Source organism: Haliotis cracherodii, unplaced genomic scaffold (genome assembly GCF_022045235.1).
Source record: "Haliotis cracherodii isolate W230 unplaced genomic scaffold, xgHalCrac1.p SCAF_1, whole genome shotgun sequence".
Taxonomy (NCBI): Eukaryota; Metazoa; Mollusca; class Gastropoda; order Lepetellida; family Haliotidae; genus Haliotis; species Haliotis cracherodii.
The window spans coordinates 17,555,204-17,577,180 of record NW_027266264.1 but is presented as its reverse complement, the minus strand read 5'-3'; the positions used below and the strand labels follow the sequence as shown (position 1 = coordinate 17,577,180).

At 42.1% G+C, this 21,977-nt stretch overlaps 1 protein-coding gene across 1 annotated transcript; it reads left to right on the top strand.

The window, feature by feature from the left end:
* Window positions 1-7,716: 7,716 nt before the first annotated feature.
* On the top strand, window positions 7,717-19,984 carry LOC139473710 (uncharacterized). The gene is made up of 2 exons (XM_071256432.1): window positions 7,717-8,451; window positions 18,665-19,984. Exons 1-2 carry the CDS (start codon window positions 7,870-7,872, stop codon window positions 18,878-18,880), a joined length of 798 nt encoding a protein of 265 aa, XP_071112533.1. The 5' UTR covers window positions 7,717-7,869; the 3' UTR covers window positions 18,881-19,984.
* The last annotated feature ends 1,993 nt before the right edge of the window (window positions 19,985-21,977 follow it).

Below are 21,977 nucleotides of genomic sequence, written 5' to 3'. Positions count from 1 at the left end.
TCCATTGGTATGTTATGTCGTTGTTAAAAGCCTCTGGTGAAACATTCTCATCTGGAACCACACTGTCATTACCATCACTGGTACCGTATATTAACCCTTCATAGTCAGTCTTCCACTTGTCAAGCACCTTCACTCTGTCTTTACGCACTGATCCATCCTCCAGCAGTATTTCCATTGGTATTCCTTTTCTCCTCTAGAACTCGTCTCTGTTCTCGTAACACATATTTTCCAGTTATATTGTCTTTTCTCTCGTGGAACACACTTGTCAAATGCGTTCCTCAACCAGATATATCGGTGTTTTAGTTGTCGTTTAGACGTTTAGACATACCACTTGCTTCACACCATTCCCTTTCTTCTGAACACATGTCATTCCATTTCACCGTCAATCTCTCATTCCAACCGCCTGTCGTTGTGCTCGTCTCCTATTTTTCTTTCCCTCTGTTATGAACACTCTTTTGGCTGGAAGCTTTTCTGACATTTCTAGGGTGATGATATCAACACAGCAGTTATAAGAGTTACCAGTACTGCATGTTAATCTGCTGCTTATCACAATGCCATGCCTATATACCGCCAAGCACTTGGTTGTTTGTCACTCCAACTTGATAACGGTGTAAGAATCTACATCGTAACGTGGCTGTATGCAATAAACCAAAAGTTGTTATCCATAAAGTTGTTCGTTTTCTTAATTAAAGTCACGGTTCAGATTCAGCAGCACGAATTAGGTCAAATCTCATGTAAAAATAGAGACGACAGTCAATGAGAAAGTGTTTCTCATCTTCAAGAGCACCACTGGAGTTTGTACAGTATTTACATGTACTTTGAATGAAGGTGGGGGGGGGGGGGGGGGGGAGGCTTGGAGTAGCGTTCCGTTCCAATGGAGAATGGAAAGGAACCACACCTGAACTTGGCAAGAATACTTCTTTCGTCTTTTCGTTTAACGCTATCAAGAAGCAAGCTGGGACAACACCCTACGGAAACCTTTTAGGGCCATTTGTTTTTTTTTAAAAAGAAATTTCTTGAAATTTCAAGATACATACTAAGTTGAAATTTCAAGATAAGTTGAAATTTTAGATTATAACTTGAAATTTCAACTTATTATCTTGTAATTTATACTTAGTATCTTGAATTTTCAACATATATGTCTTTAAATTTCAAGAAAAAAACAAATGATCCCAAAAGGCTTCCATACATGTGGGTGCTACGGTGGCCCATAAGGGACATGGAGTCTGTTTTTCCATATGTTGATGTTTCACTTACTTTTATCGTAACCATTTGCCATACAAATATGTGATAAATCATGCATAAAAACATCCTAAAACATGGAAAATGTACTTTTGAGTCACTGAAAAGTGAAGCGAAAATGTCAAAAACTAAAATGGAAATGTCAAAAACCAAAACGAAAAGGTCAAAAACTAAAAGCGAAAATGTCAAAAACTAAAATTTTTCAGCGATTCAATATCTTCTTTACACATGATTTATCACATATATGTAAGACAATAATTTGCAAAAGGTTACGATAAATGTAAGTGAAATATGAAAATATGAAAAAACAGACGACTCCATGTCCCTTATGGGCCACCGTAGAAATGCGTTTGTGATGCAATGACACCTGTGAGTATGTTGACGGTTTAGACTATCCCATTCCAAGGGTAAACCGTTTATCCAGCCACCTCTCCATTAAACCGCACCAAAACGAATGGAAAAACGAGTTTTTTCCCGCCGTGATGATCATTCGGAAATGCGTTTCCTCAATGATGAAATACTCGAAACACAGTTCCGAACAGGGTTAATGACCATTTCGAAATACATTGTAAGGTGATGCGTGGAGTTTGCATACTATCAATTGTCCGATTGTCTCGTCACATGGTTGATGACGACATAGTCCAAAGCCTTTTGACAAGTATTCTTTGAATATGAGAAAAGCTCAACCCATGGGAGGTAACTCTTTCTAGAACCTTGATCCATTTTGTGAAGAACAACCAACCAAGTCATGTATGTAAAGACTTTATTGTTAAACACATCAGTGGTTTACATTTTTTTCTATCTTGACAGACACTTAGTAAGTTTCTAATGGTTTGAGCTTTTTGCCAACACCTGGAACGCCAAACTTGACTTTTCTTCGAACATGCATGCGTTTTTGAGTATAGTTGGACAATGTTCTCTTTAGACCATTCCCCACTTGCGACAAAAACTTGTCATAACCTGCTATATTTTTCACTTGTGATTTAAATTGTTGGAAGCCAGTGGGCACCCCCTCATCTTTGTGAGAAGAAAAAATGAAATGTCTTATCAATTCAATGATATTGGAACAATGTTTAGTTTGTCCGTAATTGTCACTCAGTTCGAGTTTGGCATTCCATAACGAAAGTCCCAGGTCGCGTTGTTGTTGTTTCAAGAGCTGCCACCCACCCACTAGTTTCCCAATAGTGGAGTTAGTTTTGATATCTCGCAAAAGTTGTTCGAGTATATCGTCCGATTCATTAAGGACACTCGGCATTCCATGATGGTAGACGTGATCATCCTCCTTAGTCGTTGCATTAGATGTCGTTGATGATGATGTTGATGTAGTTGGTTCGTCCTTAGTCTCTTCTGTGTGGAAGTGTTGACTGCAGATCCTCCTGACTTACTTTCACCGTCTGTTGTCATCGAAGTAGATGTAGGTTTACTGTGGGGTGGAGGACTGGTGCCCCTCTTCTGGGTCAACCTTTGATAACTTTCTCGTGATAGTAATATCATAGGCTTCATCCTCTGAACTGATTTCATCCGTAGCGTCGTCTGCCTCTAAATACGTATCGAGGGCGGCAATGCATGGGGGGGGGGGGGGATGTAGTGATGAGATATCAGCAGCTCCAACTTGTGTTTTTTACTTTGCGTTTTGCTCGCTATCGAGCGAATGACATGTCTGTAGCGCTGCAGTTTCTTTTAACACTGTCCTCCAACGGATTGTTACCTATGAGTACGTTATACACCTTGGTTAAGTGAGTGAGTGAGTATGGTTTTACGCCGCTTTTAGCAATATTCCAGCAATATCAAGGCGGGGGACACCAGAAATGGGCTTCACACATTGTACCCATGTCGGGAATCGAACCCTGGTCTTCTGCGTGACGAGCGAACGCTTTGACCACTAGGCTACCCAACCGCCCCTCTGGTTAAGTGAGATAACAGAGATTTTCTTTGCACGGGTACGAAATCCCTTAACAAGTGAAGAAAATCTAAACATGGTACAATACACTCAGTCATGGTATTGTTTTTGTTGTTTGTTTTTATTTTTTATATATTCTTTTCAAGGGTTGTATTCAGTCCTCTTGTAGATATAAGGTATGGGTCCACCAAACTGATCAGGGATATCTATTGATTCGAGCAAGGCTTAAGGATTTTATGCACGCTTCCTTATAGTAAAACACCCTTTGACTTTCTTTAACCGTTATTGCTTCAGTAGGACGCACTGACATATGTAAAGTGCGGGCTGGTGTGGTACAGACTATCTTCCAGAGGTAGGCCTTGCGCATCTCGCAGTTCATTAGCAACTGAATAAGTTACTGACACTGCATGGGTTATGTATGATATTTCAGTCTCGAGGTAAATAGATGGTACAAAGCTCACCGGGTAAGATACCCGTGCGTAAGCGACCATACTCTGGGTTATTGTAAGGCGATGCATCAACGACTAAATAAACATACTTTCCCCCTGAATATATGTCATTGAGTATTTAAACTCAATGTGCGCCTTGTGGACCTTTGGGGTAAGCGCTTTCATGAGGTCGTCTAGTACCAAAATCATGTTTTTGTGGGATGTATCGGACCACTCATGAATGTCAGTTTCAGTTGGTAGTCCTTCGTGAAACTGTATATTTGGAATGGAAGCTTGTATTTCCTCATGCATTTCCTGCCATGCAGCATAACAATACACGATGAGATGGGGTGACCTTTCAAACATAGTCTTAGCATTCTGCAGTATTCGTTTGGTCAAGTAAGTTTTTCCGCTGCACGTACCTCCAATAATGGTAATGGTAGTAGGTACTGCAAACGGCACTAAGCATTTCAAGCTCATGTTGAACATACAGACTTGCATAAACCCTATTTCAAGCCGCTCGGGGAATGAGTGGGCCTCTCATTTGAGCAGCCTGACGACGACGACGACGACGACGATTATTGTTTTGCGCTTTGTCTCTCACCTGTCTCACGTGTTCGTATTTAAATACGAATGGGATCAAATGGGTATGATTGATAAAACTGCGTTTAACACTCCTATCTGGAGTTTCGGGGAGAGGGATGCGCCTTAAAATCCTCAGATAAGTGTTGTGAGGATTGGGTTGCAGATACCTTCGGTTCTCATTCCGAGTGACGGGTGTGCGTCCGTTCAGTCGCTTGACAATCGCTTTGACAGCTTTGATCTGTCCTCTAGTCATACCACGTATGTCATCGAGTGTTTCGTCATAATCATTTTGTAGAATGAGCTGTCTTAGAAAAGTATAATGCTGCAGCACGCATCTGGCAATTCTCGATCGAAAGTTACTTCTCAAATGACATGGAACTTAACAGTTCCTCCTTAAATATTGTGACAAAAACCTGGTGAAACGTTTTCAACCTTTTGTTCTTTTCTAGGGTTATTTGGTTACAATACAGAGATAGAGAAGTACGTAAACTATTAGGATGTACAAAGAGCATGGTTAGGTATTTGAAATAGTTGTAGATGTATCGTGATACGAACATATCATTTTGTCGTTTATCTGCTCTAAACGTAGACACGATGTCTATCATAGAGTCTCTACTTCTACATTTTTGAAGCAAGGAAAATAAACAGTAAAATCCACACGTTTTGGACGTTGATTGTTGGATTGCTTTCGTGTTGTGCTGATACTGAAGAGAATGTTTCTTTATAAATTGAGTGAATTCCCGGTTATAATAATCTGGTTTGTGTCCAAAGCTATCAAAAAAATCTGCAACATCGTTTTCAAAATAGAAAGCAACCCAATGGTGTCCCCTCGACCGCGTCACATCCGTGTTGACCACACATCCCCAAGCTCCATGTTGCGATGAGGAGGGTAAGGAATCTCGGGAAAACACCCAGACTATGCGTCGACGAAGATACGGATCACTCTGAATGGCACACAGCAATTCATCTGCGTTCATTTTTGTTTGTTTGTTTGATTTGTTTTGTTTGTTTTTGACTTCAGGAACACGTTTCGACTTTGATCAATTTCTATATGGCCGGGAACTTGGCTAGGGTTATGATATTGAACGTGTGGGTTAGGGGCTGGGTGAACTGTACTTCCAGACGGAAATTGCCGGCCGGACCAGGTTCAGATAGTCCCCATCCGTGTCTGTATCTTGAAGATTGAATACGTAAAGGGCGTAGCCAGTAGAAAACTCTGTGCGTTCAATACCGAGGCCTTTGTCTTTTCGACATGTATTGTTCCAGTCATACAGGCTGGTGTAAGCTTCGATGTCGTCTGTCTCGAGCGGACGTACTGGCACACTAGTATCATTCAGATACAGACCCATGCTTTTGACAATGTCTCCTTCAAAACAGAAATGGTTGACTGTGTAGGATCCTCGAACCCCATCGGCTTTAACCAGGGACACAATGAGTCGACTAGGCATTTCATTCAGAAACATTTTGTCCCATGTGGAGGATACCATTTTCACCATGGACCTCTCATATTGATAGAGTGAGTGAGTGAGTGAGTGAGTTGGGTTTAACGCCGCTTTTAACAGTATTCCAGTCATATCACGGCATGTCAGCTTTATGTTGGAGGAAAGCCCGAAGTGATGCAGGTCTCAGACGTTTACCACTTCGGTGAAACCCACGAGCACGGGTATGGTGCTGTCGAAACTTGAAACATAATCGGGACGAACCGGGATTCGAACCCACAATCATAGGTTTCTGGTGTGCCTAAGGGACGCAACTCTGCACAGCGAATCGCGGTGCCTTAGACAACTGGGCCACCCGTGCCCCCTCATATTGGTAGAGAGCATTTCCCTTCTCGAACAGTTTGTTGTGAGCATGGATTAATGAATGCATCATTAATTTTTTATTTACATGCTTTCAAGTACACGTCTTGTAGTTCAATGTTATGTTCACTGCTACTTTCTCCCGACATCAAGACGAAGGATGTGTTGGATCTGAATAGCTTGATGCCGACATCCACACCACTCACCAGGTGTCGATCGAAATTGAACACATCTTCACAAAGGGGACCGGACAGGGTCACTGACTTGCTTCCAGATATGAGAGCTCCGCGGTTGATGAACCCATCGTTTCCACCGCCGTAAGGGTCAGGGTCATTAAATCTGCCACACTGTCTCCAGTAACCGCCTCCGTGGTCTAATGGTAGAGCGTCCGCCCGGAGAGCGGAAGGTTCAGGGTTCGATACCCGACCGCGTCATACCAAAAGACGTTAAAAGATGGTACTTGGAGTGGGGTATTCATGTTAAACTGTGGAATGGTATCTCAGTGACCTAGCACTATAAATCGGCATCAGTCCGGACTAGTACAAGCAGCCACACACATATATACACGTGCATGCACGTCGCTATACTACGGACCAACTAGTTAAGAAAGAAGGGCACGCTGAGGTGTGGGCTGGCTACAATAGTTTTCCCTGAAATATTTACGGTCCCGAAACGCTACGAAATATCAAATTCAGTGTGTGTCAGGTCTATTTTTAGGACTTAAAAATGTTTTTGGCGATGAAAGACCAACTCGGCAACAGTCGTGACTACATCTTCCCGTGTCGAGGGCGTTAACTGACTAATATAGTTCAGTTTCCACCCTTGCCGGATCTAGGCTGGAATTTCCAGGCTCGATCGCAGCGCAACCTGTGGCTATTACGAGTCATGTCCCTGCTATGTCCATCCTACTTACCAATCAGATTCCACCTCTCATATCACTTGCAATTGCTTCAAACAAAATGGCGGCGCCCAGCCAAGACCATCTGATCGATAATCAAAATCTATATTCTAATATAACGAGCCTTACCTCGCGAAGTGCATCAGATTACTTGAGCACCTTGATTATAAACATGTAAAGATTAGGAAAATATATGTCTATGTAACTACACTGCTCGGCTGAAGGATATCGCGAAATACTGACTGATTAAAACCGATTTCGGGCGTCGACCACAACTGCATCATGTCGCTACATCAGTATTCTCACAAATGAGCGTGTTCAGAAATAATCTGATGACTAATAAGAGAAATCCACATAATGTATGCCAAGTATTGATCTAATGGTAACATCTGTGTATCCACGTTTGTGGCTGGACATCGATGCAGCGAGTTGGTATTTCAAGAATCCCGTGTCAACCCCGTGTCTTTGTCACCACATGGGGTACATGTCTACAGTGTGCATAAAGTTTTTAGATCACGAAGATGCAACCTATTAATTTAGTATGTATACATGTATATCTATTTATCTACACATACAAATCTCTATATGTATATTTGTACATCAATAATACACCACACGACAAATGTCTTGCCCCAACAAAGTCACGCGTTTTTTCAAGCCGTACTCTACTTTTTAATACATGTGATGAGTCCACCCAATTTCCTCTCCGTGTTCTGGTGTAACTCAACCACCCATGCTTTCTAGAAAATGGGGTCTCTGTTCACATGGTCGATGCGATCGTTCTGATTATAAATAACTAATCGCTGCGAGGCAGGACAACCAATGAGAGAGCGGCGGTGTATTTTGCACCTGTGGGACGGGACACGTGGTTTGTGCAGGTAATAAAGGTAATTGTACATTGCTGGGAGCGTCTATCGGTGCGATAACAACCTCCACATCACCAAGCCATCTAGAGACGTCTAGAGGCGAGAGACACTTGGACTGTACCCGTGATACATTGTGTAGTATTTAACCACGATGATGAAGTTGAGTTTGGCCGTGTTGGTGTTGTTTGTGGCGGCCTGTACCGCAGACATGTCCTATAAAGTAAACATCAATAACACTTACGTGGAATTTATGACAAGATCGCTAATGGCGTCCAAACAGAGCAACATTTCCCAAGACGAAAATAAACTGACTGTAGTGTTCGCGGATCTTCAGCAGGTCAATGCTGATAATGTTCCAATTACTGGCCTAAACAACAATCTGACTGCAGCAACGTTCACGTTTGAAAATGAGACAAACGAGACTGCAGGGGACATTACTTTTAAACGTCGGGTAGGCACTGCGTCTGTCTTTGAAGGAACGTTCAAGGTGAACATTGAATTGTTTACCAAGGGCGGTAACGTCACAACAGACGGGGAAACTACGACAGTGATGGAGGGAGACGTGAGAGTGGTTGTGGAGATGGCGAACATGACGATTGCGGACGCTGATGCCACCTTGAAGCTGATGCTAAACATTAAAGGACCTGCCACCCCGGCAATGTTGACACCTGCGGGGACAGATGGGGTCGCCTACAATCTCGGGGATGGGGGCGCTGTCAGACTCTCCAAGAAGGTGAGTGATGTGGCAATGCTTAATGTGTTAGACTAGATGTCATAGATTCTTGAAACGGCCACCATGACGGGATATTAGAGTGAGTGAGTGAGTGAGTGAGTGGGTGAGTGAGTGAGTGAGTGAGTGAGTGAGTGAGTGAGTGAGTGAGTGAGTGAGTGAGTGAGTGTTGGTTAACGCGGTAGCCAGCTTGACCAAGCAAACCAGTAAGTTGGAGTATGCGCAATGACCAAAGACATCAAGAGCCGGAAACACACAATGATCCAAGTCACCAAGTTGGACCAACCAATCCTCTTTAGTCGCCTCTCACGACACCCGGTGTTGTCTGTGCATTCTTGGTGAATTGTGTTGTCTGTCCATTTATTGATGGCTGATTATGTTGTCTGTGCGTTGATTAGTGCATGATTGCATTGTCTGTGCTCTGATTAGTGTCTGATTGTGTTGTCTGTGCTTTGATTAGTCGTTGATTATGTTGTCTGCGCGTTGATTAGTGTCTGATTGTGTTGTCTGTGCTTTGATTAGTCGTTGATTATGTTGTCTGCGCGTTGATTAGTGGCTGATTATGTTGTTTGTGCTATGATTAGTAGTTAATTGTGTTGTTTTTGCAGTGATTAGTGGCTGATTGTGTTGTATGTGCATTGATTGAGGGTAGAGAATTGTATTTTCTGTGCTTTGATTGTTGGTCCAGTTGTCAAGATCTGTTCAGATAGACAACAGTATATTTTAGTTGCCGAGGTCTGTCCAGGTAGGGAAATGCATGTTAAGGTTGTCAAGATCTGTTCAGATAGACAACAGTATATTTCAGTTGCCGAGGTCTGTCCAGGTAGGGAAAAGCATGTTAAGGTTGTCAAGACCTGTTCAGATAGACAACAGTATTATAGGTTTGTATCTACTGTATCAATAACTGTATCTCAAGGCTGGCATTTATTCGTTTAAAATAATTATCATCTATAATCTTGACCTTTATTATATATATTGGTATCTCCTCATCTTCCCGAGGAAAGGGAGTAAACTGACTATGAAAGTCCAGTTTCCACCCTGGACGAACTAGACCAGAATTTCTGGGTTCGATCGTAGCGCCACCAGTGGCTATTACGAGTTATGTCCATCCTATTGACCAATCAGATTCCACCTCTGATATAATTTGCATTTGTTTCAATCAAAATTGCGGCGCCAAGTGAAAGCGATCCGATCGATAATCAAGCTTTATATCGTAATAACGGGCCTTACTTCGCGAAATGCATCAAATCAATTTGCACCTTGATTACAAACATGAAAAGATTTGGAAAATATCTGTTGACGCTAAGTTGACGGTACACATGTTTTGCAAATCCTGCAGTCGACCGAAATCTGCACGGCAGTTTACGAACCGGATGTTGCTTTCGTAACGCGATTTTGATTGGACTATACATAGACTCGTTTGTCCAACCAAAATGTAACACCATAATTGCAGCCTAGTTCGACAAGGAAGGAAACTGGAATTTTATAGTCAGTTAACTCCCTTGCCTCGGGAAGATGGTATCTCCTGTACATTTAATAACTCAGATAACTGTATCTCAAGGCAGACATTTGTTTAAACGTTTGAAAGAATTATCATCTTCAATCATTATATATATAAAAGAAGAAGATAAAATTGAAACATATTTGGGAACAATTCGAGTAGTCATCATTAAGAGAATGTCTTTGTATGTATGTGTGTGTGTGTGTGTGTGTGTGTGTGTGTGTGTGTGTGTGTGTGTGTATCAAACAATCTCTCAAGAACGAAAGTCTGTTCCCAACCCAGAACACATGTTGTTTCAATGTGTTTTGCGCACTGACGTTTGGAAGTTAAATGGCCAGACCGCATCACAGCGTTGGCCTCATTGCGTTACATTGTAAAATGTGTTTAGATCCTAGCGTTTACGCCTAAACAAGGTTAGTATCACTTCCTGGGGAATTCTGAGAGCTTTGCAGTTCAGGGTCTCTGTGTATGTATGTATGTATGTATGTATGTATGTGTGTGTGTGTGTGTGTGTGTGTGCGCGCGCGTGTGCGTGCGTGCGTGCGTGTGTGTGTGTGTGTGTGTGTGTGTGTGTGTGTGTTTTCGTGCGTGCGTGCGTGTATGTATGTATGTATGTAATATTTATATCATGCGTTCATGCATGGTACTTTTCATCTTCTAAATATCCTACATAACTTAGGGTAGCTTGATCAACGATCTAGTACAAACCCCAAAGAGCTGTTTCATAAAATAATAAAACAAATATTAATATTCCCTTTAAGAATAGCCGAATTATCTATTTTCCAAAGTGTCAGTATTTTTAACCCAATCTGTATCAATTGTCTGTTACTATTATTGTAAACACATTGATTTTCTGTATGATTACCATGGTAACGGAAATATGTCATTATGACCCCGCGCTGGCTTGACACAATACGGCTGTCTGTCTCATGGCAATTGACGTTATATGGTGGTGATATCAGACATAACGCCCTCACACATGGGACGATCAGAAAACAACTCATCTGTAATTACATGTCACGGCTTAATCCTGTTTTCTAAGTCACGTGAGCGGCGTGTTGGTATAAATATTTATTTATTTATTTATTTATTTATTTATTCATTTATTTATTTATTTATTTATTGTGATTATATTCAGTGCAAATACGGTGAGAAATTGCTCAGCTGGAAGAGTGAAAATAAATGAATGGCCTCCCTGACGGTTTCTCGTTTCTTACATAACCGTCCTTCTCTGACGCCCAAATAGTGTTTTTGCAAAAAATGGTATTATGACCCACATGATTGAGTAGCCAAGTGGTTAAAGCGTTCGTTCGTCACGCCGAAGTCCTGGTTTCGATCACAAAATGGGAACAAGATCAGAATCTCATTAATCCACTCAACAAAGGAGCTAAATATGGAAGCAGTAGCGGATATTTGAGTCCTTTATACATCAGCGAACTAATTTATCCCCACTTCTCTCGCCTATATGCCATTATTGATCACCACATCCACCGTTAGAATTGTGTTTAAATTCGAAATGTCGTAAAAGGCGACTAACGGGATCGGGTGGTCAGACTCGCTGAGTCTGCATGTCATCGATTCCAATTGCATGGATCGATGCTCATGATATCAATCATTGGATTGTCTGGTCCAGACTCGATTATTTACAGACCGCCGTCATATAGCTGGAATATTGCTGAGTGCGGCGTTAAACAACAAACAAACAAATCCGAAATGAAATACGTTTAGGTTCTACAAGCTATCGTTTCACAGCCCACTACCTAAACACAACGTCCCCGTAATCTAAACATGTTTAGAATCTAAACATGTTGAAACATGTTATACACTGTGTTTATTCCCTCTAGTTAAATCTAGAGAGATTGTCGATTATGTTGATATATTTTTTTTGGACTGGACGTTATCAAACACAGCCCATTAATTATTAAGTTATATTGATTTCTTGGGAACCACATGGCCATGAGTCATTGTGTATCGGAGAGCACCGCACTGGGTTTAATAGGCACCGCACGAGGAAGCTAAACAAAATAAATGCTCTTTTTATGATCTTTGCAATCCACATATTTATTTGACTTCATATAGATTTTAGCCCGCGGTTCCGAATATCGGACCTAAAATAAGGCTAACAAAGGATATCACTTGCTTGACTCGCACTGGAAAAGGAACTAACTATCGGGCAAATGTAATCTCGCATCTTTAATATATTGGCTTTGACGTGCTGACATAAATGTTCCCCCTCTGTTCCCTTTTTAGAACAGGTTTATAAGAAAGCACACTTATGGAAATAATGGAGTGATGGAAATCACTTGTTGCCATGGCGACAACTATCACCGTGACAACGGGATACAGTAATTTCCTATCGATGCTTCCCAATTGCGTGGAGTCGGAGAGTTCGATCAGTAATATAATAAAGCGCGAAAAAAGAATGCTGCACGTCAACCACGATTCCTAATTGTGAAATATTGACAAAATCTCCAGAAATGACAAAACACTCTTCCATAATTGATCAAAGTATTAAAGAGGTAATACATGTATGTGTTGCCAGATTTAGACCAACAAACAGAATCAATACACACGTTATGGGTGTACGTTTTCGACGTATTGTGTCCGTGGATTTCGTATTTTGCATGTCAGCTGTATCAATTGTAAAAAGATTTCTTGCACTGCGTCTCAATTTCACAAATAATAAAAAATCAACATTGTATTTTGTTTGTTTTGAGAGAGTATCAAACAATCTCTCAAGAACGAAAGTCTGTTCCCAACACAGAACACATGTTGTTTCAATGTGTTTTGCGCACTGACGTTTGGAAGTTAAATGGCCAGACCGCATCACAGCGTTGGCCTTATTGCGTTACATTGTAAAATGTGTTTAGATCCTAAACACAAAACTAAACGTGTTCCCTGTCTCATAATTTCAAAGCGCTTAGGCCTAAACAAGGTTAGGTTTCTGTTTAACAGCTAAACGTGTTTAGGGTCTAAAAGTTGGAAAGATCCGTATCACTTCCTGGGGAATTCTGAGAGCGTTGCAGTTCAGGGTCTCTATGTATGTATGTATGTTTGTATGTATGTATACTGAGTCAAATTAAAAACTTCACATTTTTAAAAGTAATCCCATATATGATAAACAACGGACAAATGTATCAGAGAAGGTAATTTTTAATCATTTATGTCCAAAGAAGGATTTCAATTAACGGTGGTAACCATAATTTGTTCCAAGCACCTACGGTATTCGGTAAAAACATCAACAGTTTAAATCATAAGTCCCAAGCACGAGAATCTGATGGCACACAAGTTCAGTAGGGTGTATGGCCGCCATGTGCGTTGACAACTGCCACATAACCCCTCCGCATGGACCTTGTGATGCTTGTGAACACATGATTGGGAAGATGACGCCATTGTTGCTGCAAAATAGTGCCAAGATCTTGCAAATTCTGTGGTTGGTTCTGGAGAGTGCGCAGACTTCTGCCAAGAGCATCCCAGACGTGTTCGATGGGATTGAGGTCGGGAGACCTTGACGGCCAGTCCATGACGTTGACTCCCGCATTCTGAAGGAAATTCCTTGTCAAAATTGCTGTGTGGGGTCTGGCATTGTCGTATTGGAAGATCAAACTGGGTCCATGTGCTGACATAAAAGGCAGAATTTCTGGTGCCAGTACCTGGTCGCGGTAAGCAGCAGCGTTGAGTTTGCCACGGATGACAAGAAGCCTGGAACGTGCATTGCCACAGAGGGCACCCCACACCATGACACTTCCGCCTCGAAATCTGTCAACTTCATGTACAAAACACTGGGCGTAACGTTCATGACGGCGCCTCCACACCCTCGCCCTACCATCAGCAAATCGATTAAGATTAAATCGGGATTCATCACTGAAGACGACTTGATTCCAATTCCTCTGAGTCCATCGTTAGTGTCGCTGTGCCCACAATTGACGTTGACGTCTGTGTAGTTGAGTCAGAATCGGCCCGCAGTATGGCCGTCGTGCTTGAAAGTGAGCAGTTCTCAGACGGTTTCGAACAGTTTGCGCACTCAGTCTACCCCTAAATAGTTCATTTCTGGTTGATGTAGCCGTCAAAAATCGGTTACGGAGGTGACGTAAGACAATCTGACGATCCTCTGCATGTGACGTCACACGTGGTTGACCTAGCCGAGGGCGATCAGCGGTGGTACCCGTTTGCTGTAGACGCGTCTGTAAATCATAAACAGTCGACTACAACCCATCGTCCTTGCGACTTCAGCTACGGACGTTCCCGTCTGCAACATGCCGATGGCACGTTCACGTTGCACATTTGAAAGGCGTGGCATGACAAATGGCCGTAAAGACTGAATGGCTGAAAACATGTGCGGGGGTATTATGGCAACGTGACAGTTGCACGTGAAAAACCACTTTTGCTACTATAGTGCTGTGCACATTATTTTGATCGATTCATCTGCACAAAAACGTGTGTTATCTGAAGACAATACGTGACCATTACTGTTTAAATTTTAGGATTGTGAAGTTTTTAATTTAGTTCTGTGTGTGTGTGTGTGTGTGTGTGTGTGTGTGTGTGTGTGTGTGTGTGTGTGTGTGTGTGTAAAATTACAAAATTTCACGGTCAATGACAACCGACCGAAACAGTGTCACGTGTATTAGGTGATAGATTAGAGAGAAATGAAAAATAACTGACGTCATCAGGGCGTCCGGGAGTGTTCAGGTGAGCTGTCGCTGATATTGGCAATCCTAGGTTTTTCAGTTTAAACATATAGTATTCTCATGAAAAGGATTCGACACAATTAATCACAACCTAGGTCGCCCCCTCCCATAGATTTACATGTATGCATATTTACAATGGATACATTTAATAACGTAAGCTTACGTTAGACGCAGCGATAAGGCTGCCTCGGTGCTGTATGGGCGTAATGTAATGTAGTACTATGTTAACGACAAGGTAGTCTGTACAGGTGAATCCTCCTACTGAAACGTCCAAGGCGCCAATACTATTCTCAGTCTGCTAGACCCTGGTTGTAGTGGAACTATTGTTGTTGTCATTTGTTTGTTGTTTAACGCCGCACTTAACAATATTCCAGCTGTAAATAATCGAGTCTGAACGAGACAATCCGGTGATTGAGAATATTCCAGCTGTAAATAATCGAGTCTGAACGAGACATTCCGGTGATTGACATCATGAGCATCGATCCACACATTAGGGATACAATGACATGCATCAACCAAGTCAGCGAGCCTGACCACCCGATCCCGTCAGTCGCCTCTAACGACAAACATAGTCGCCTGGATGGCTGAAGACCTATCCTACCCCGGATCTTCACGGGTCAGTGGGACTATTGATGTCAATGTCAAAGTGTTACGAAATCCCCGGCGTCGGGATACGATGCAGTGCCGGGACTCAGTTGCGGTTACAATATCGTTGTGCTGCTTCCTATACACACTTATGATATTGACTTGTCGCTACACAGAGCTACAGGCTGTCCAATAGTGTTTTCCTAATTGATTCCCGATTCGGAACATGCCGCACTTACAACCCTGCTATAATGTACATTAATCGTAATCCCAGAAAAACTGCTAGAACACTTGCCTTCATATATGTGTACTTATATTTTTGATCATGCAACCTTCTTTATACTTATCGGGTTGGAATACTCGAGAGGGTACATATTTTTTTGTGTCATTGCCAATCGCAAAGGTGGAGAAAAAAACTGTCAGGTTTCCGGCTCGATAAACAAATATATTGTAGCACGATCTCAAATATAAGACTTAGTGTTCTTATTTGACAGCAAATGGCCTAGGAAGTGAAGTATATCTCATGTTTATTTAGACCACGACGGACCGCCTCCGTGGTCTAGTGGTAGAGAGTCCGCCCGGAGAGCGTAAGGTCCGGGTTTCGATCCCCAGCCGCGTCATACCAAAACATGTTTAAATATGGTACTTGTTGTTACCCTGTCTGGCGCTCGGCATTAAGGGGCTAAACAAGGACTGGTCGGCTCGGAGTCAGTATACTGTGTCTGAGTGGTGTATTCATGTTAAACTGCGGCATGGTATCTCAGTGAGCTAGCACTATAAATCGGCCCCAGGCCAGACCAGTACAAGCAGCCACACACACACACACGTGCATGCACGTCGCTATATAAGTGCAATAATCTTGGACGAGATCTATATTTACCCCGTGGTCAACTATTGGTTTGCTTGCTCCTGAAACGATTTGGAAGGACGCTGTAGCATAACTATAGTGTTAGCCATGACGTACTTACTTACACTGTAGATCCCAAAAACAAATAAAAACGTTTCTTGTCCCATAATGTTTGCGTGTTTTGGTCAAAACATGTTTAGGATTGTGTTTAACAGCTAACCCTGTTTAGAGTCTTAATGTGGGCAAGACCCAAGGATAATACACAATTATATCAATTTTGTCGTAAACATGTTTACATTCTACACATGATTAAACTCTAACCATATTTAGAATTTAAACATGTTTAGATTTTACACATGCTTAGACTATGGGGATTGTTGTGTTTGAGTGTTGTTTAGGCTGTGGGTACCTTCCCGAGGCAAGAGAGTAAACTGACTTTAAAAGTTCTTTTTCCACCCTTGCCGAACAAGTCTGGAATTCTTAGGCTCGTTCGTAGCGCCACCAGTGGCTATTACGAATTATGTCTCTTCTAAGCCTCTCCTATGGACCAATCAGATTCCACCTCTCTTATCACCTGCATTTGTTTCAAACAAGACGATCTGATGTACATCGCGAAGTGCATCAAATCACGTGAGCACCTTGATTAAAATCATGAAAATATTTGGAAAGTATCTGATGACAACGAATTAGCGAATCCTGCAAATCTTGCAATCGACCGAAATCTCTAAGACAGTTTACGAACCGAATTTCGATTTCGTTGCGCGATTTCATTGGACTGTGCATAAACTCGTTAGTCCAGCCAAAATGTAACTCCATAATACCAACCTATCTGTATTTCGTTTAGGATTTAAACACCTTCATTAACATGTTTAGATTTATATATGTCTTGTATGTGTTACATTCTAAACATAATTTTACATTGTACTCATACCATGTTTGTTGGGGACATGTTTGACCGAGCTGTGCACAGTTGCGTCCCTTAGTTGTGTTAGAATCCGCCGTTTCCTTTAGTTTGATTCTCGATTTCACTTCACTATACCCTGCTCTGTACACCAAAGTCTGAAAACTTTTTTAGTATTACCTATCATTGAAAGAGGCGTTAAACCAGTCACAATGCGTGAATTACCTATACGCGTGTACCTGCTCTTTGGGCTGTCGTTGCTATGGTGACATGCACTCACTGAGTCATTGAGTGTAACCAATACCCACCATATGTCGCTGTACGTGTTTTATCCTTCGATGCCAACAACGTGGCCACAGCTGACATTCTATGTAAACCATGCATATGCTATTCGTCATACGGATACTGGTATAGCATGAGTGTCTATTGGAGGCATTAGCCACACGGCTGCAGTATCTCGGTCATGTTACAACAGATGTAACTCTTTTGTATTGCGATATGTTGATGAGAAATTTTACACACCAAAAATGCATGACACACATGAATGCATTTCCCAAGCTCATCAAAGAAAAAGGGTGGAGTTGGGTGGGGGTCAATATAGTCTCATAGCAAGGGACAAGGTAAGCTGCGGTTATCCCATCCCCTGATTTGTTCCTCGTCATATCAGTTTCTATATGTGTCACTCCTGGGCGCCACGGATCGTTCAATATAAAACGTTAGCGGGTGTTAGCGGATACTACACACTTCTACATCTCCGATTAGCTGTCAGTCGTAAATTATATTTTAAAATCTATATACCAGTCTCTTCTTTAATCACTTACCTCCAAATACATATGCTATACTAGTATTATTCCAGTATTTCTTCGAAATTATTGAACATTATGTAAGCATTCAAGATCGGAAACTAGGGGCCACCATCTTGTTTTCCAAAACCCGTACTTCATCTTCCAAAGTTTGCTTCTTCAGTGGCCAAACAGGACCCTCATCCCACCTCGCCCATTAACATATGTTCTGAAATGGTATGCGCACCATAGCTATCGGCCCTCTTGTGTTGTATCGTTGTCAGATACTGATATCTTGACATTGAACTATCGGCCCTCTTGTGTTGTATCGTTGTCAGATACTGATATCTTGACATTGAACTATCGACCCTCTTGTGTTGTATCGTTGTCAGATACTGATATCTTGACATTGAACTATCGGCCCTCTTGTGTTGTATCGTTGTCAGATACTGACATCTTGACATTGAACTATCGACCCTCTAGTGTTGTATCGTTGTCAGATACTGATATCTTGACACTGAACTATCGGCCCTCTTGTGTTGTATCGTTGTCAGATACTGATATCTTGACATTGAACTATCGACCCTCTAGTGTTGTATCGTTGTCAGATACTGATATCTTGACATTGAACTATCGACCCTCTTGTGTTGTATCGTTGTCAGATACTGATATCTTGACATTGAACTATCGGCCCTCTTGTGTTGTATCGTTGTCAGATACTGATATCTTGACATTGAACTATCGGCCCTCTTGTGTTGTATCTTTGTCAGATACTGATATCTTGACACTGCACCAATGTTTTCACATGTATATTGTTTATATTGTCAAATGTTTAATCAATAAAGCGAAAGTATGTGGTGTGTTTTGTGAAATGATAGTCCTCTTTTAGATTCAATATTTGTCTTTTTACAGGTGATGGAGGGCTCTACCAATGACTCTGTGACTCCGATGATGTCTGGTAACGACTTCAGCTTCAGCCTCCCTAAACGTTCCTCCGTGAAATACAGCTTCTTCCTCCAGCTGGCTAAAGCCAAGATGGGTGGTGGTGATGACCCCAGTGCTGCTGCTGCAGTCACCCCGCTCCTGGTCACGTGGGTCGTGGCCGCCGCCTGTAAACTTCTGTTTTAATGCTTTACGGTCTTTGTCAGGCTCTCCGCCCATCTGTCCCGTGCCTTACTTGGATTGGGCGTTAAGTAGGAAACGGTTGAATTATAAGCTTTAAATACAGCAAGTTAAACAATGTTATACGTCATTTCCGTATGCCCTGTGTATCGTCGAATACGTTTATATGCAATGATAACCCAATGATTTTTGACACGCCCTAAAAGGCCAGATTACATCTAGTAGTGCAAAGGTAGTGGCCTGTATCTGTATTTTAATGTGAGGTACTTGGTGTTCCGGAGGGATGGATAGAACGCAGGCTGTATCACGTTTTCAGTCAAGACACGAGTTGTCCATCTGATTGTCTTTAGAGAACACAGTCGTGATTAATGCTGGCCTTGTATTACAACAAATAATGTATGTCTTTCATGTTCTTTTCAAGTTTGTACCATCCTCGGCACTGCAGGGACTTGTTTATATTCGTCTTAATTATAAGGAGTCTGCGTGTTTCAGCTGTGTGTTTGAGTATATCTGCTCCCATGACGGCCGATGTACTCGAGGAGTCAGACACTATGACAATAACAGCTTGGTTGAAATCCTGTCAATGTAGCTTGTAGATAGATAGACACATAAACGTCATCTTGTGAGCTGGGCATAATGCTTTGAATGTGGTCACTGTTGAACCTCGTCATGCCGAAAACGTTTCGGTAGGCACCTCGTTAATTCGGAAACCTTTCTGTTCGGACTATTCGGAAGGAAAGACAACTGTGGTTCCAGTGTGGGAGATATGGTCATGGGTTCTGTGAAAATGCGAACTCCTCCTTGGTTTACTGACCCCCCCCTGGTCTCACGATAATATTGCAGTTAACATTAAACACGAATGGGTGAAAGCAACCTACAATATTGACACTATAAATCATAAATCTCACGGAGAAGATCTCCTGTTGCGGTGTATTTTAGGCTTAATACACGTTAGGTTGTGGTATGAAGCCACGGCATCATCAATATTACAAACCTGTTGATTATTATTAGTTATACGTTAACAATTAATAAACCACGTGATTTTATTTGTTCACCATGTTTTGTTTTGAGTATACACTTATTTCTTATGACCTTTCTACACCAATAAACATTGTATATACAAATAATACATTGTTTGTCATCAGCAGCTGTAGTAGTTTCTTGCTTGGAAACAAAACGGTAAACGTGATATGACTGAATGATGACGGTGAATGGTTACTTCCGGCCTCTCATGTCGACAATCCGCTCGGTTCAGCTCGAGTTATCCCGTGGCTTGTGAAATTGAAACCATTCGGTTCCATTTGTCACCACTCGCCCGTTTCCGTAACCTGCAAGAAGACTCGTCCCCCCTATTGATGAATGTTATGTGCGAAAATACGACAAACCAATCAGAATGCGCGTATGATTTCAAGTTCTTCGTCAAAGAATCCCTCAGAAATCATTTTGGATTTTACATATGTCTTGCATCTAAAGATTTACAAAAGACACAGTTAAATGTGTTCAATCATACTGTATAATTCCGCACGTCCCGATGTGCTTTAAATTGCATCTGAAATATATATAATATGGGGAAAATGTGTGAACCATTTCGCAACGAGTTGACAATTTTTTTAGGTCTGCCCGTTTGCGCTAAGACGGAACTCGGTCGCAAAAATGGCCATGAGAAGGGTACGAGTCGCTATTCGGCTTGTCCCGGAATAACACGAGTTGGTCACGAATGCATTCCGTTCGTAACCAGCCCAGTCATTCTGGAACAAGCCGAAGTTACGGCCGAGTGATGAAAGAATGGAAACCATACATGAGCAACTCGTCTCTTTCCGTAACAAAATTGCTGATCACGGAAACATACGACTAGGAACAAACGTGTGTAGCCGAGTGATGCAGCACCATGCGTCATCGCGGCGTCAGCTGTTGCTTCTGACTCACAACAATCAGGACAATCGATAAGCTTGCTATAGACATCTTGTTGTTAGACAGTGTTAGAGTGGGCTTATAAATATCATTAGACGGTGTTAGATAGTATTCAGTCGAATACTGAATAAATTATGGATGGAAATATAGTCCCTGCGCTGTGCATACCTCGCTCGTTACAACATGCAATATTCAAGTATTTGTCGAATGCATTCATTTTCTGTGTGATGGCAAACCTGTTTGTGAAACACTTACAGGTATTGCATAGCAGCTCTTGCGGCAGTGATGTGATGATGATGGAGATTGGTACTGCGCGTTAGTTTAATTGGTCACAATGCGAAGGCACTTCATCGCTTTTCTCAATAACACCGGTCTTGAAAGGCTGATATTGGATCTTGTATTGATTCAAGCTAATCTAGTTTTGCCTTGCCCGTATACAGTGAAGTCACCGATATTGATTCTGGAGGACAGAAACCATAGGTGGTACTGTGAGTGCCCTTCTAGGCCTTGGACTTTAGGCTCGGCGCCACGGGTTTGTCGTCAGATTCAATTCCAAAAATGTTTTGACAAAAACAGTCACAAGCATTGAGATAGGTTTAAGTGAACTGCCCCAGAACAATTACATGGCACATATTTACAGTGTTTGTCAGACTTCTTAATCTCGGTCGCTGACAATGTGACCAAAATTGTATACTCTTCAAAAATAGGAAACGCTAAGCCAGATTTACGTGAGGAAGGAAAATACATTTATACGAGGAACTGTGCAAGGTATTGAGCCAAAACGTTGTGGAGAGGAAACGTAGTGATTGTAGTGATCTCAGGGATCGGTACATAGGAAAATTCCAAGGTGAAGGTCAGCTACCATTAATAACGCGTATGTCCCCGTTGGTATCGATAGCGGTCTGACATCTCCTGCCCTTGGAACAGACGAGTATGCGAATCACATCCTGGGAACGCAAAAGCCAACTGCTGCAACGTCTGGGGTTGTGGCATAGCCGTCTATCCGATTCATCCCACAGGTGCTCTATCGGGTTCAAATCCGGGGATCTGGAGGGCCAGGGGAGAACATCAACGTTGTTGTGTAGACAGGCTCTTTTGATCCGTGCTGTATGCAGTCGTTGTTGACGCTGTTGTCGGCTCAATATGACGCGTCGAACAGGACATCTTGCTCGTAGACTTGTTGCTCGTACAC

Excerpts from the sequence above, each read along its gene's own strand:
- LOC139473710 (XM_071256432.1), top strand. The coding sequence starts at position 7,870 with ATGATGAAGTTGAGTTTGGCCGTGTTGGTGTTGTTTGTGGCGGCCTGT. Across the intron at positions 8,452-18,664 it reads CTGTCAGACTCTCCAAGAAG|GTGATGGAGGGCTCTACCAA; the intron begins GTGAGTGATGTG and ends GTCTTTTTACAG.